Source organism: Myotis yumanensis, unplaced genomic scaffold, assembly GCF_028538775.1.
Source record: "Myotis yumanensis isolate MYYU_CA2020_CCGP unplaced genomic scaffold, mMyoYum1.0.hap1 SCAF_7, whole genome shotgun sequence".
Lineage (NCBI taxonomy): Eukaryota > Metazoa > Chordata > Mammalia > Chiroptera > Vespertilionidae > Myotis > Myotis yumanensis.
The window spans coordinates 30,533,560-30,548,932 of NW_027223758.1; the positions used below are offsets into that span (position 1 = coordinate 30,533,560).

General features: G+C 41.8%; 1 protein-coding gene across 3 annotated transcripts in view; it reads left to right on the forward strand.

Annotated features, from left to right (window-relative positions):
• Nucleotides 1-15,373, forward strand: part of DNAAF9 (dynein axonemal assembly factor 9) — a 130,205-nt gene that overhangs the window by 72,661 nt on the left and 42,171 nt on the right. For all 3 annotated transcript variants that reach the window (XR_011472115.1, XM_070419993.1, XM_070419994.1), the window contains exons 15-20: nucleotides 474-518; nucleotides 900-945; nucleotides 4,254-4,365; nucleotides 6,503-6,573; nucleotides 7,623-7,673; nucleotides 8,297-8,384. Coding sequence is in view for 2 of the 3 variants with exons in the window: in XM_070419993.1 (XP_070276094.1) it covers nucleotides 474-518; nucleotides 900-945; nucleotides 4,254-4,365; nucleotides 6,503-6,573; nucleotides 7,623-7,673; nucleotides 8,297-8,384 (413 nt within the window). In the remaining variant the exon portion in view is untranslated. The remainder of the gene's footprint in view (nucleotides 1-473; nucleotides 519-899; nucleotides 946-4,253; nucleotides 4,366-6,502; nucleotides 6,574-7,622; nucleotides 7,674-8,296; nucleotides 8,385-15,373) is intronic.

The window sequence follows — 15,373 nt, forward strand, 5'->3', positions numbered from 1 at the left end:
CACAGACTGCAGTGGGCAACAGTCCTGTCACATGGTTCTCTCCTGCTCCGTCCAAGACAGCCCTGAGAATCTTCACAGAGGCAGGGCCATGACAGGAGTTAGATCAGGGGTGGGCAAACTTTTTGACTCGAGGGCCACAATGGGTTCTTAAACTGGACCGGAGGGCCAGAACAAAAGCATGGATGGAGTGTTTGTGTGAACTAATATAAATTCAAAGTAAACATCATTACATAAAAGGGTATGGTCTTTTTTATTTTTTTAGTTTTATTCATTTCAAACGGGCAGGATCCGGCCCACGGGCCGTAGTTTGCCCACGGCTGAGTTAGATGCTGGCCCCACACTTGGCCATTGTGCTGGGAGGGCCCTGCACAGGTGCACTACAGCAGCAGGTGTCTGGGGTGGGCTCCAGCCCAGGGGTCAGCAAGAGCCTACTGACTTGTTTTGTTTTGTTTTGTTTTGTTTTGGGTCTACAGCTCCAAGATGGCTTTTCATATACATGCTGTGAATAATCAGGGAAGGTAAGTATATGTTTGTGGTGCATCCCTATTTGGGCAAGTTTTAGAAGCAAAAAGAGAAGAAAGGCTAACTTGTGACTGCTGTTGTGGGTTTTCTTCTCACAGTTCCACACCTGGCAGTGGCATCACTCCAGGGTTAGGCCCGGGGCTGGCTGTGGTCAGCTGAGACCCTGTGCCCTGAGTGCTTCCTACTGAAACACTGAGGGATGGAGGCTGGGATGGACCCATTTCTCTCCAAGTGGCCTACATTCTAATTGTGCATATATGTAACCCAGTGTTTTTGAAAATCCCTGAGAAAAATCTGGGTCTGTAGGTTGCCGCTAAGTTGAAAAAAAGAGAGCATTGTAAATGTACAGTGTCTCTCCCATTTCTTTCCTTTTCTAGAATCGTGCCTCTGGACAGTGAAGATAGCTTATACTTTGTGAAGACGGTAAGAGCTCTAACAGGTCAGCTGGCCGGGAATGGTCTAGAGAGGGACATCTACAAGGGGTGAGTTAGAAGTGGGTGGGAGTCTTAGGCAGCCCATCCCTTCCCTGAGGAAACTGTTCTACTCTCAGAACTGTTCCAGCTGCCGCAGTGGTGAGTCTGTGCTTTCTGAGGGTGCCCAGGCAGCTGTGCCTGGCCCACCACGTCCACTCTCTCATACCTAGGTTCCCTCGGGTCCAGAGTTTGAGCTAGGGGCTAAGACTTCCTAAGGTCCGGAAGGCTTCCTCCAATTGGCTGAGATTGTTCTGCCCTCAGGTGGAAATGTGAGCTGAGAACAAGCCTGCCTCAACATAGACCGAGGAGTTTTCATTGGCTTCAAACTGTTCCAAGGCCTGTGTTAATACCCTTAACAGGGGCCTGTGAAATGAAACAAGAACAAACAAAGAAACCAGGGTCCTGACTCTCTAGAGAAGTGAGAGGGTCAGAGCAGAGCTTTCCTACCCATGTGCTGGAGGCACACTGATAGGCCAGGGGAATGGTTTAATGATACAAAAATATTGGTCCTTGGCTGGGCTGCTGTGGCCTAGGGGAGCCAGAGTTTCTAGACTAGTTGCTCCCAGTTACAGGATAAGTCCTCCATTTACCCCAGTGCATCCTGATGAGAAGATTGGCAAGCAATTCATGAGAGGATGGTGGACATGCAGCCAAGATTCTGGTTGTAATACATATGGGTACAAGTTATACCTTGAGTCTGTTCTACAGCTACTGCTTGAACCTTAATTCCAATGAGCTTTTTGGTCACCTGGAACTAGGTGGGCAGCTGTGGATGAGTTTATGTAAATACACGCCCACCACTATCACCAGGAGAAACACAGTAGTGTTATCTCATCTACAGAGAGTAGTACAACAAGGGTAATTTTTTAAAGTTGCCAGTAATTTCTGTTTTTATAGTGTAGCTGCTCCTTTGTACATGTCAACATTTTGTGTCAATGTTCTTTTAGAACTAATTGAGACTTTTTCATGACATCATCAGGATGCTGGAAAATGCTTTCTGATATTTGGGTGATAGTACTTTATCTCCTTGCTAGACTTTAAACTCCTTGACTTCTCTTTTAGACTGGTGCAAGGCTCTGGAAGGTGCTTTACACAGAAACAGGTGGTTAGAAGTCCAGTAGAATCATACTGTTATGTTCAGTGTGCTTTCCACAGCAGCTAATGAAATAGGAAAGAAGAGATGGGAAGTTGGTGCTTTCTGTCCAAATCCTGTCCTCCCTTCCAGGCTGGGAGGAAGTTCTGCCTCCTCTCCAAGCTTTCCTATTGATTCTTCCTATAAGTGCTGTATTTCTGTATTACTTAGAGTTTGTGCTACATATATCAGGGAGTAATTCTGTATTAACATATGATGTCTTTTGTATAAGAATGCTCTTGTCTCTCCAACTATACATTATAAAGTTTCCTGAAGATAGGGACTGTGTTTTACATCTTTTTCTTTCCACACACCACATGCTTCAAAGAACATAGTGTCTAACAAATACATGTATTCTTTCTAGTAATTTATTTTTTAAATTTTGTTACATGTATTCTTTTTAATGTTCTTTCTCCCCTTCCTCACTACCAGAAACCAAATATGAAAGAGAGGGATGGGGAATCAACAGAATTTGTCATCCTGATAGATCTGGAACCCAAAGAAGTGAGGTTACATTGTCACCTAAGAGGGACCATGTAGCCCAGGAAGCTTCTGTGTCTTCAGATGTTCAAAGTTCTTTGAAACAGATTTAGATAAACCTTCTCACTGTCGAGCCTAATGAGAAAGTTAACTAAAATATAAAAGCCTACCTGTGCCTTATGTACATCCTTCTATCATGACAACATAAAAAATGAGGACTCTGGCTTTAATTATGGTTTTCTTCTTTTCAACTCTTCAGCCATCTTTTTTTATTTTAAAATCTAGCAATTCCTTCAAGACCCCTCGGTCTTTTGTCTCTGTCCTGAGGGTGGAACAGGTCCCAGGCCAGCACAACAATGTGTGAAACAGACTCTGGCTTCAGGAGCTCTGCCCCTGGCCATTCAACCACGTCGGCCATGAGGGGACCATTTCATGTCCTTCACCCAGACCCTGGCTCATACCATTTTCTGCATTTCTGTTAGATTCCCCCCAGAATTGTTCCGTTTTCACTAGTTTTAAGTGGTAATCGGGGCTTTGTTACCAGCCATTCAGGAGCTTCTCTGAGTTGCTCCAGTGGTTTTTTTTTCCAGCCTACTGAAGCCTCTTGTTTTTATTTGTCTTCCTGTAAAAGCTTGAATGGCTGTCTTTTTGTTTTCTGGGTTCTGAAGGTCGCATTTGCAGGTGTTGACATGTACCCCAAAATATCCATGAAGACATGTATAAATACCAAATGAATGACCTTCCAGACCTGTTCAGAATTTGAACTTACACCAAAGAAGGAATTGATAAAAGTATAGACGTGCTGAGATTTTATGAGTTTGTGAGTGTATAGAAGCCTACCAGAAACACTTCCAACTCTAAATGGCTGGGGACTAGTCACAGTTAAGAAGGAAGGCTGTAAAAAAAGAAGAAGAAGAAGAAGAAGAGGAAGGAAGGCTGTGCCTTAGCCTGCTTGACTCAGTGGATAGAGTGTTGGCCTACAGACTGACAGGTCCCGGGTTTGATTTCTGTCAAGGGCATATGCCTGGATTGCGGGCTCGATCCCCAGTAGGGGATATGCAGGAGGCAGCCGATCAGTGATTCTCTCTCATCATTGATGTTTCTATCTCTCTCTCCCTCTCCCTTCCTCTCTGAAATCAATAAAAATATTTTTTTAAAAAAAGAAAGAAGAAAGGTTGTTATTTTGCCTCTTAAGGAGGATAAGCAATGTGAGGGAATTTATAGAAACATAAAGATACTCTTCTAACCCTAGGCTGTCTCTGATCAAGAAGCAATTGGCCCTGCCCAGTGTGGCTTAGTTGGTTAAGCGTAGTCCTGTGCACCAAAAGGTTGCTGGCTCGATTCCCAGTAGGGGGTATAGAGGAGGTAACTGGTCTATGTTTCTCTCTCTCTCTCCCTTCCTACCTCTCTAAAAATCAATTAAAAATCTTTAAAAGAAGCAGCAGCAGTTGCAGGGAAGCCTGTGTTTTAAGTCATCTCCCAGTTCTGAGACATATTTCCAGATAACTTGAGTTTTTCTTAGAAACTCTGCGGTTTTCTTTTGAAATGTACCTGAAAGCAGTATTTTGTAGTCTGTTTCATATGGGTCTCTCCTTGAAGGTTTAAGACTGACAACTGGTATAACTCTATTTTCTAATTTGATACAGGCTTGTATGACTGTCTATGACATTCCTGACTTGCTGGGAGGAAGGGGGAGCTTAGGATCTGTGGTCTTCTCAGAATCATTTTTGACATCTCAGATCTTGGTTAAAGAAAAGGGTAAGTGTATATGGTTACTGGAAAGCAGAGCTTGAGCTTTTGGTGGGAGGCAAAGTAAAACATAAGTGAAGTCAAAAGACCAGCAATAAACTAGTGAAATATTAGAATATTAATGATCAACAAATTTATGAAGCGCTCTTATGAGTTAATAGGAAAAGACAAGCTATCCAATGGTAGATAGACAAAAAATGTGAACAGGCAGATCACAGAAATGGAAAACAAAACAGTTTTTTTATATATATATATTAGAGGCCCGGTGCATGAAATTTGTGCACTGGGGTGTGGAGGTCCCTCAGCCTGGCCTTCAAGGCCACCAGCATCCCACCCCAGCCGCTATGGGAGCTGCCATCTCTGTCACGAAGTGATGGTTAATTTGCATATTACTTTTATTAGATAGGATACACACACACACACACTGAGTGGCCAGATTATTATGACCACCTGACGTTTGTAGGCAAATTAGCTATAATTTCGCACTGAAGTTGCTAGAGGGCCAGATCATTATAAATAGGGAAGCAGGTTGTTTACCACGACAGTAGAAGTGATTGTTTTTTCTGAAGATATGGGTAAATAATGTGATTTAACAGCCTTTGAACGTGGGATATATTTGAACGTGAGTGGCCAGATTATTATGACCACCTGGACATTTGTAGGCAAATTAGCTGTACACTGCATTGTATGGGATATGGAAGCCAAAGGCCTGTTCAAACACCTTTGCTGTCTGCAGTTACCAAGACAAAACGTTTCCAATTCGCACAGGAACACAAGGATTGGACAGTCGAGCATTGGAAAAAAGTCATGTGGTCTGATGAATCATGTTTCCAGTTGCATCTTGCAGATGGCAGAGTGAAATTTGGCGGAAACAGCATGAAAGCATGCACCCCACATGCATGAGTACAACCCTTCAAGCTGGTGGGGGCAATGTTATGGTTTGGGGCATGTTTTCCTGGCATGATTTGGGCACTTTAATTCGTGTGGAACAACGTCTGAATAGCACAACATACCGAAGTATCGTTGCTGATCAAGTTCATCCTGTCATGTTGATGGTATATCCCAATGGAGATGGCTTCTCCCAACAAGACAATGCGCCATGCCACGTTGCTCATATTGTGCAGGAGTGGTTTCAGGAACATGAGGGAGACTTTACCTTGCTTAGGTGGCCCCCACAATCACCAGATCTCAATCCAATTGAGCGTTTGTGGGACGAAGTTAAAAGAGCCATCAGGCAGCTTATTCCACAACCATCAAACCTCACAGAACGACAGTGCTATTCATCAGGCATGGTGTCAGATTCCTCGCATCACCTTTCAACATCTCGTGGAGTCAATGCCAAAAAGAATCGCCGCAGTATTGAAGGCAAAAGGTGGCCCAACGAAGTACTGATGGGGTGGTCATAATAATCTGGCCACTCACGTTCAAATATATCCCACGTTCAAAGGCTGTTAAATCACATTATTTACCCATATCTTCAGAAAAAACAATCACTTCTACTGTCGTGGTAAACAACCTGCTTCCCTATTTATAATGGTCTGGCCCTCTAGCAACTTAAGCGCGAAATTATAGCTAATTTGCCTACAAACGTCAGGTGGTCATAATAATCTGGCCACTCAGTGTATGTATATGTATGTGTGTGTGTGTGTGTGTGTGTATATATATATACACATATATATATTATCCTCACATATACATATATATGAATATGTACAGTCTTGCTAGTAGTCAAGAAAAAGCAGTTTGAAACAATAATTAGATTCCTTTTTTTACCCATCCCATTATGTTGACAAAGAATTCTAGAAAATTATAATATCTAGGGCTGGTAGGATGAGCCTGATAATGTTTTGTTTGATTTTTAATATGTGCACACCTGTACTACCTTGATAAAAATTAAAAGTATAGATAAAAAGGACTAATTCCCAGAATTCTTCATTTAAATGTGTCTCTCTATTTGTTGTAAAAACTAACAGAGTTAATCACATGGGGGAACTTTTCATTAGTCCCTCCGCCCCCTGATGAGGAAATTTTCATTTCCTGATGGCATCAAACTCATCCTGAGAAGGGGAAAGGTGTAGCTGTCTGGGGACTGCAAGGTGGGCTCAGGTGGTAGGCAGTAACCTGCATGTCTGTGGTCTTCCTACAGATGGCACTGTTAACACAGAAACCAGCTCCATAGTCCTGACAGCCGCCATACCCAGATTCCGCTCCTGGCTGGTTAGTATCATTCATCAGGTGAAATGGACGTAAATGGGGAGAAATCGGGGAGAGCATTTGAGGACGAGCCTTTTCCTTGGGTCTTGTCAGATCCTGAACTAGCTGCTTTCAGGAATGGAAGCTTTTTATCTCAGCTTTCTCTTTATACAAACAAATCTAGTTTCTTTAACTCTCATAATCTTGGAAAAGTTCTAAAAGGAAGGAACTAAGTTATTTGGGTCCCTATTAAATTTGGAGAAAGAAGAAATTAATACCCCCATTTTACAGATAAGGAGACTGAGGCTTAGAAATTGACCAACCTGTCCGGGGTCACACAAATAGTGAAGAGTGGTTTATGTGGCTCCCTTCTGTGGTTAGAATGTTTGCCACTGAATTTGTACAGCAGTTTCTCTCTTATGTGTGAAAAGGTCCCATTTTCATCAGTGGGACTTGCTCTAAAATATTAGTGCCTTGGAACACAGAAAGCAGTGAGTCTGGTAATGACCTAAATAAGTACCCATTTTAGAAGCTCTTTATATTCTGTTACTATAATTCTGCATGGATGGAGAAGAGCAAGAGTTAATCTCAACATGAACATGTTTAAATGCAAACACTCAATATTTTAATATGTTCTCTTTCCTTCATCCCCAATAATAGTTGTTTTTCTCTGAAGTGAAGTATAAGTGGAGACTAACATATCCTCTCCATATATCATAGACTCATTTAGCTGAACCTCAGGTCCCAGTGAGAGAACCCATCATAACCTTGGGCTCTGAGCTTTGATGACCAGCAGCCAACTCTGCCAGTGGTCAGGACCTGCCCGCTAAGCTTACTGCCCGATAAGCTTAGTTCTGGTGTGGGATTTGCCACTTTCTGGTTGTCTGAAAGCTCATCTATCCATACCTATAGTTTTCACATTAGTAAAGTGGAGAGACTAGATTAGTGGAGGGACTGCCCACTCAGTCTCCTGGAAATATTCCAACCCATGGGTGTGATGGGGGTGAGGGACACCTAGCAGAGTTTTTTCCTTTGAAGTAGTATTTTAAAATCTATATTCCTTTTGGGCACAGGTAGAAGATAATGAAGTAAAATTGTCTGAGAAAACCCAGCAAGCAGTGAAAGTAAGTAGTCTTATTCTTAATATTAACACCATATCAAAATAAAATGTAAACAAATATATGAAGATAATTTAAAATGTCTCATTTTAAGGCTAATCTAAAGGATCTGTACCTCTTTGTCTCAATTCCTGTTTGCATTCTTCCCAGCAGAGTTCATTTTATGGGGGTACACAATTAGAAGGATTCTTTCTGTCATTTAGACTTTGCAGTGTTTTTTGTGTGGTTTTTTTTTTTGTTTTAGTTTTTAATCTTCCAGTACTATTAAAAGCAGATCTCAGATTGACATATAGAGCTGAAAGGTCAAACCTTTCGGCCAAAAAGAGCTGACTTTGATAGATATAAATCTATTTGAATATAAACAGGCATTGTAAACTTTGGTGCCTAGACTCAGAGAGGACCTTACATTCTTTTTATCAGCACAAGTAAAAGGATTCCAGTAACATGACAAAGATCTGGGCAAAGTCAAAGATGGTGGAATAAGTTGGGTATATCTGAAACTGACTCAGCAACTTTTGTAGACAAACTTGGGTATGAGTTTTGATTCTATGAATCTTTATGCTATGTATGACTCACCTGTTCTTTGTGTTTGTTTGTTTGTTTGTTTGTTTGTTTGTTTGTTTTTAAAGGGAGATGAGTGTTTTCTGGGAACTTTTCTAACAGGAGGAGAAGGAGCATATCTTTATTCCAGCAATGCACAGTCTTGGCCTGAGGAAGGTGAGCTATGTCTTGGTCCCTCTTTTGCAGGTATTGGCATGGATGTTGTGATCCATAATACATCTGATATTTGAAAAGACTTAATGGTGTAGAAGTGTTTTCTTATAGCTTTTCTCCTTTGACCCATCCATTTTTCATATGAAGAAACTTGTGCTAGGAAGGGCTGGACCCATAACTGTACCTGGTCCTCTTGTTGCTAGCTAAGGGCTGATCTCAGAATGGGCTAGAGTAGCAACATGTTCAGAAATAGAATCTGTAGACCTAAATAAACTCTGGATGAGTTTTCTATGTGTAACAAATTACCACAAATTTAATAGCTTAAAACAGCACACATTTATTATCTCACAGTTACATAGGTCAGGAGTCCAGGTGAACTTGGCTAGATTCATGTTTGGGGTCTCATAAGGCCAAAGTCAAAGCATCAGCCAGACTAGGCTCTTATCTGGAGGTGCTGGGGAAGAACCTGCATCCAAGCTCATCCAGATTACTGGTAGAATCCAGTTTCTTTGGGTTGTAGAATTGAGGTCCCATTTTATTGTTGGCTGTAAGCCAGGACCACTCTTAGTTCCTCCTCCCCATGCTCCTTGCCCTGTGATTTCTTCATCTCAGCAACAGAGAACCTCCCTTGCATTGTTGAATTTCTCTCAAACTTCCATCTCTCTGAACTCCTCTTCTGTTACCAGTCAGAGAAAACTCTGCTTATAAAGGGCTCTTGTGATTAGAGGAGGCCCACTCAGATCATCATTCTTTTACCCTTAAATTTCTTCCTTATCACAGTCTTCCCTCTGGCTCTACACTTCATGCCTCTTCCACATGAAAAATACATTCACTCCTGCCTAAGGCCTCGTCCCATTTTGGTACAGTTCAAAGTCCTAAATCTCACCAGCTCAAAAATCTAAAATCTCTTCATCAAGATTATCTAAATCAGGCAACCGTGCGTACAAACAGCCAAGCCTTACACAGCAACCCCAGATGCCACGACTGCGTTAGCTGCCGCCAAGCCCAATGCATCAACCCCATGTGCCACAACCAAGCGTGAGCAACCAAGCCCTATACCGGGTGCCTCACACAGCAACCCCAGACACCACGACCATGCATGAATTGCTGCCAAGCCCAATGCATCAACCCCGGGCCTGGTGACCATGCAACCCACTGCCGAGCCTGCCACTGCAGTCACAGGCCCAGTGCAACTCAATGCCTAGATCCTTCGGTGAGAGCAAATATGGGGAGACAAAGAAACAACACCCCTCCCCCCCCCCCCCCCCGCACCCTAACCGGTTTGGCTCAGTGGATAGAGCGTCAGCCTGCGGACTCAAGGGTCCCAGGTTCGATTCGGTCAAGGGCATGTACCTTGGTTGCGGGCACATCCCCAGTAGGGAGTGTGCAGGAGGCAGCTGATCGATGTTTCTCTCTCATCGATGTTTCTAACTCTCTATCCCTCTCCCTTCCTTTCTGTAAAAAATCAATAAAATATATTTAAAAAATAAAATAAAAAGAAACAACCCCCAAAGGAAAGGAAAGGAGGAATCAACAGAAAAGGAACTAAATGAAACAGAGGCACACAATTTGTCAGAAAAAGAATTCAGAATAAGGATCATACAGTTTATAAACTGGATGGATGAGAAAATCAACAACTTATGTAAGAATCATGAGGAAATAAAGAGTGATATACCATGTGTACCGGTTAATAATGCAGATTTTGTAATCAAAGAAAACACAATAACATCAAAGTATTGTCCATCGCTAGCTACATATTTCCCCCATCTTTCAAGTAATTCGTAGATAACATCCCAATAGAACTTTTCTTGTTTTGAGACAAACCATTCAGAGGCCCAATTTTCCACTTCTTTGTGTGTTTTGAAGTGCTGCTCAGATAGTGCATGCGCCATTGATTGGAACAAGTGGTATTCTGAAGGAGCAAGGTCTGGTGAATACAGCGGGTGGGTTAATATTTCCCAAGCAAGATCTTTTAACATGTCTTTAACTGGTTTTGAAGTGTGTGATGGTGCATCTATTGAAGCAAAATTACTTTGCCGTGTCTTCTGGCACATTCTGGTTGTTTCACGATCAAAGCGTGGTTCAAATTGATTATTTGTTATCGGTAGCAATCAGTATTAACGGTTTCATCTGGTTTTAGAAGCTCATAATACACCATACCTTCCTGATCCCACCAAACGCAGAGCATTGTCTTCTTTCCGAAGCGATTTGGCCTTGCAGTCGATATTGATGGTTGACCTGGATCAACCCATGATTTTGTGCGTTTGTGATTCTCAAAATCCACTTTTCATCACCAGTCACAATTCGATGCAAAAAAGACTTTCTTTCACCCTAGCCAGTTTGGCTCAGTGGATAGAGCATCAGCCTGCGGACTGAAGGGTCCCAGATTTGATTCTGGTCAAGGGCACGTGCCTGAATTGCAGGCTCAATCCCCAGTAGGGGCCATGCAGGAGGCAGCCAACCAATGATTCTCTCTCATCATTGATGTTTATTTTATTTTTTTAAATCATCATTGATGTTTCTATCTCTCCCTCTCCCTTCCTCTCTGAAATTAATAAAAATATTTTTTAAAAGACTTTCTTTCATGCCATTGAAGCAACATTTTACTGATGATTTTTCAGTTTTCCATTTGTCTTTCATTCAGTTTATGTGGCACCCATTTTCCTTTCTTTAAAATCTTTCCCATTGCTTGTAAATGATCGGAAATTGCTTGCTGAGCAACATTTAATCTTTCTGCAAGTTGTTTTTGAGTTTGACACGCATCTTCATCCAATAATGCTTGTAATTGTTGGTCTTCACATTTTTTCGGTTGACCTGGATGTTCTTTGTCTTTCACATTGAAATCATCACTTTTAAAGCATTTAAACTAACGTTCACAAGTATCTTGAGATGGAGCATGTTCACCATAAGCTTCCCAAAGTATTCAGCAGCACTTTTCTTCAAAATAAAGTAATGAATTAAAACTTCCCACAAATGCTCTTTTTTGGCACAAAATTGGACATTTTTAAGTGTAAAAATATCTATGATGTTAACACCTTCAGAAAAGTTGACATAGGAAGTTTTGAAGCTTGTCAATACAACAACATAGCATACATATCAAATCGCATATATATCAACATATGTGTAACTTCATCTATTGAAAAAAATCCACATTATTAACTGATACACCTAGTAGATACAATAAAAAACACTATGGAAGGTTTCAACAGTATATTAGAAGAAGCAGAGGACCGAATTAGTGAATTAGAAGACAGGGCAGCAAAATACATCCAATCTGAACTGCAATTGGAGAAAAAAAATTAAAAGGCAGGAGGAGAGCCTAAGGGAACTTTGGGACAACATGAAACAAAGCAACATACATATGATAGGGGTGCCGAAACGACAAGAAGAACAAGGGTTAGAAAACCTACTTGAAGAAATGTCAGAAAACTTCCCTGATTTGAGTAAGAAAAAAGTCACACAAGCACAGAGAGTCCCAAACAAGATGAATCCAAAAAGACCTACACCAAGACACATCATAATTACAATGGCAAATGTTAATAACAAAGAGAGAATCTTAAAGTCTGCAAGAAAGAGAGAGTTGCCTACAAGGGATCTCCCATTAGATTATCAAATGATTTATCAACAGAAACACATCAGGCTAGAAAGGAATGGAAGAAAGTATAGAGCGTGATGCAGGGCAGGGGACTGAGTCTAAGAATACTCTATCCAACAAGGCTATCATTCAAAATTGAAGGGGGAAAAGAATAAAAAAAAAAAAAAAAAAAAGGAGTATCTAAATCAGGGACAGATGAGGCTCTGGAGTGTAATCCATTGAGTACCACTCCTGAACATAATTCCTCTCCATCTGTGGACTTGTGAAATTAGAGACAAGTTACCTGTCCCAGCCCTCCCAACACACTAGATGGGATTGGCATATGATAACAGTTACAGACATTCTGGTTCAGAAAGGGGGGAATTTGAAGATAAAAAGAAGTCACCAGCCCAAGGCAGTTTTGAAATCCTGCTGGACAAACTCCAGTTCCTGGATTAGTTTTCAAGGCCTGGAAATAGTCCCCCAGGAATTTTAACTCTGCCCTCTGGGCCCTTGGTTCCACCCTCCTAAACTCTTAGTTTTGCCCTCTGGGCTAGTGGCTACACCTCTGTCATCCTGCTCTCTCTCTCTCTCTCTCATCCTTCCTTTTTCATGAAGATGACACTTTGTAACTGAGTATTTTTATGAGTCTGGTTCTTACCAGTACAATTTTGGGGATCTAACTACCTCATTTCATATCTTTCTATCTTTATGGCAGTGTTTCTGCTTACATAAAATTCTCAAAAACCTTGTTGATCTTTCATGGATTTCATGGGGATTCATGCTCCTTTTTGGTTTCCTCAAAATAACATTTTTTAATGAGTTCTGCTCTTTCCCTGTTAAATACAGCCATTTTGGGGAGGAAGAGTTGTGGCTTACTCTACAAATTTCTCAACTTCCACTAAGCAAATCCTCTTTCTGGGTAATTTGTTCTTGAAAATAATTCTGTCTGGTGGCAGATTCCTCTCCCTGTCCTCAGATCAGTGGTTTGGCTCCTGCTCCTCCATTAACATAGAAGACAAAGCACAGGGAGTTCTGGTGCTCCACAAAACGCCGGGGTGATAAGGAATAGCATGTGTTACTGTGCCTGTGCTGCAATCCCTGCATTTCTGCTCCATCCTGCAGCAGAAGACTCCAGAGTCCAGGACATTTGTTGAGGGCAGGGAGCGTGTGACAGTGCTGCCAGCCTTGGGCAAGATTGCAGTGTCATAAAGGCAGGTTGTGGTCACAACACAGAGGTGTTTGTGCTTTCTCATAGTTGAGCCAATGATAATATTTGGCAAGGATATTTGCCAAATTAGTTTGTACCTTCTTAGCAAAGTGTCTTGTATAAAAATAATCTTACATTGTATTGAGTTATCCAGCAAGATTCAGTGTATCCTGAGGTCTCTACACAAGAATAAAGGGCACAGCCAGGGGTTTCTGGAGCCTTGTTAGGCACACTCTTTTGAGAGCTTAGATTTTTTCATACTTTCTTAGTTCCTGAGGGAAATGTAGTTTAAATTCGGAGATACTTTCATGAGGAGGAAAATTCAGTAGGAGCAGAGAATTTAAATAGGAGTCTCCTCTGGCTGTGTGTTAATGTTTCACCATTTTGGGATTCAGGTCAATGTTGTGAGGCTTGAAGTTTATACCAGTTGGGGCTCTTTAAGGAAAAATAACAAAATGGTTAGGGGCTCTTCTCAGGGCCTTGGAAGGGGGCTTGAGCAGGTGAGGGGTCCTGAAACTTAGGTGTCATTAGTATCTTGGCAAATCTGCCTCTATTTGAGACTATCATGAGTTTGAAAATTATCTTTTTCCATTTTCTGAAGGCACTTACGAGGCTGTTCAGCATGTACTACTGTGATTGCTCTTTATATCCCGAGTTTGAAGGTGAAAACTTGTCTAAAGTCAGGTAGTCTAGGTCTAAATCCCTCCTCTTGATGCTTCCTGCTCTGGAACCTTTTCCCTTCCCTGGTTAGTGACTTCTGCTATCACGAGACGTCTTGTTATTCAGCTTTCTGTTCTTTCAAGTCCTTCACGTGCCCTTCTCGTCCCCACCCTGCTGACCTTGGTCAGGCAGGCTGCCCAGTATCTAATCCTCAGGAGCCCTCTTTGGAGGTTTACAACATATGCCTATATCCCTAAACAATGTCTTGTTTTTCAGTGTAATACCAATAGAATCATACTGTGTGTGTTCTGGAACTTGCTTCTTTTCCTCAATATTCTGTTCCGAAAATTTGTTCAGATTGTGTATGTAGCCATATAGTTCATTCACTCTCATGGCTCCATAGGATTTTTTTTGTATGAAAATGTATTATTTATCCTTTTGACTCTTGATGGGCATTTGGGGACAGCACTGTCATGAGCGTTTTTGTACATGTTTCCTGGTGTACATGTTTTTATTAAAAAGTAATGACCTTCAAATTTGGAAGGTTTTTTTGGCCATTATTTCTTTAGTCCCCTCCCCTATGGAGTTCCAGTTACATATATTGGCTGCCTGAAGTTGTCTAACAGCTCCCTGATCTCTGTACTGTTATTTCAATCATCTTTCTCCTTTGTTGTATTTTGCATAGTTCCTGTGTTTATGTATTTTAATTTACTAAACTTCTCCATTGTTGTTATGTTTATTAAATTAATATTTGGCCGAAACCGGTTTGGCTCAGTGGATAGAGCGTCGGCCTGCGGACTGAAAGGTCCCGGGTTCGATTCCGGTCAAGGGCATGTGCCTGGGTTGCGGGCACATCCCCAGTAGGAGATGTGCAGGAGGCGGCTGATCGGTGTTTCTCTCTCATCGATGTTTCTGACTCTCTGTCTCTCTCCCTTCCTCTCTGAGGGGAATCAGTGAAATATATTTTAAAAAAATAAAATAAATTAATATTTGTTATGTGAAGCACAGGGTGCTAGATGGTGAGCCAAGTTCAACAAAAGCTCAAGAAAGAAATTGAAGTAGAGAGTTTTTCTTTTTTTTAATATTTTTATTAATTTCAGAGAGGAAGGGAGAGGGAAAGATAGAAACATCAATGATGAGAGAGAATCATTGCCTTCTGCACGCCCCCTACTGGGGATCGAGCCCACAACCCAGGCATGTGCCCTTGACTGAAATCGAACCCGGGACCCTTCAGTCCACAGGCCGATGCTCTATCCACTGAGCCAAACCAGCGAGGGCGAGAAGTTTAATACAGTACTCACAGGTCCTGGAGGAAGTACAGGGCATGCCTTGAGGGGGCCACACAGGGAGGGCAAGGCAGGGTGCGGGCAGAGAGAGAGACAGGACCTGGGCAGATGCCTTTAATAGAGTCCATGAGTGGAGTGCTTTGGGATTCCCAGAGTAAGGCCAGATTTGTCCAATTCAAATTTGAAAGAGTGGGTTCTTAGTAAGCTCCACAGGGTTCTTATCTAAAGTGCACAGGAGGAGGCACTAAGAGGGGGAGAGACT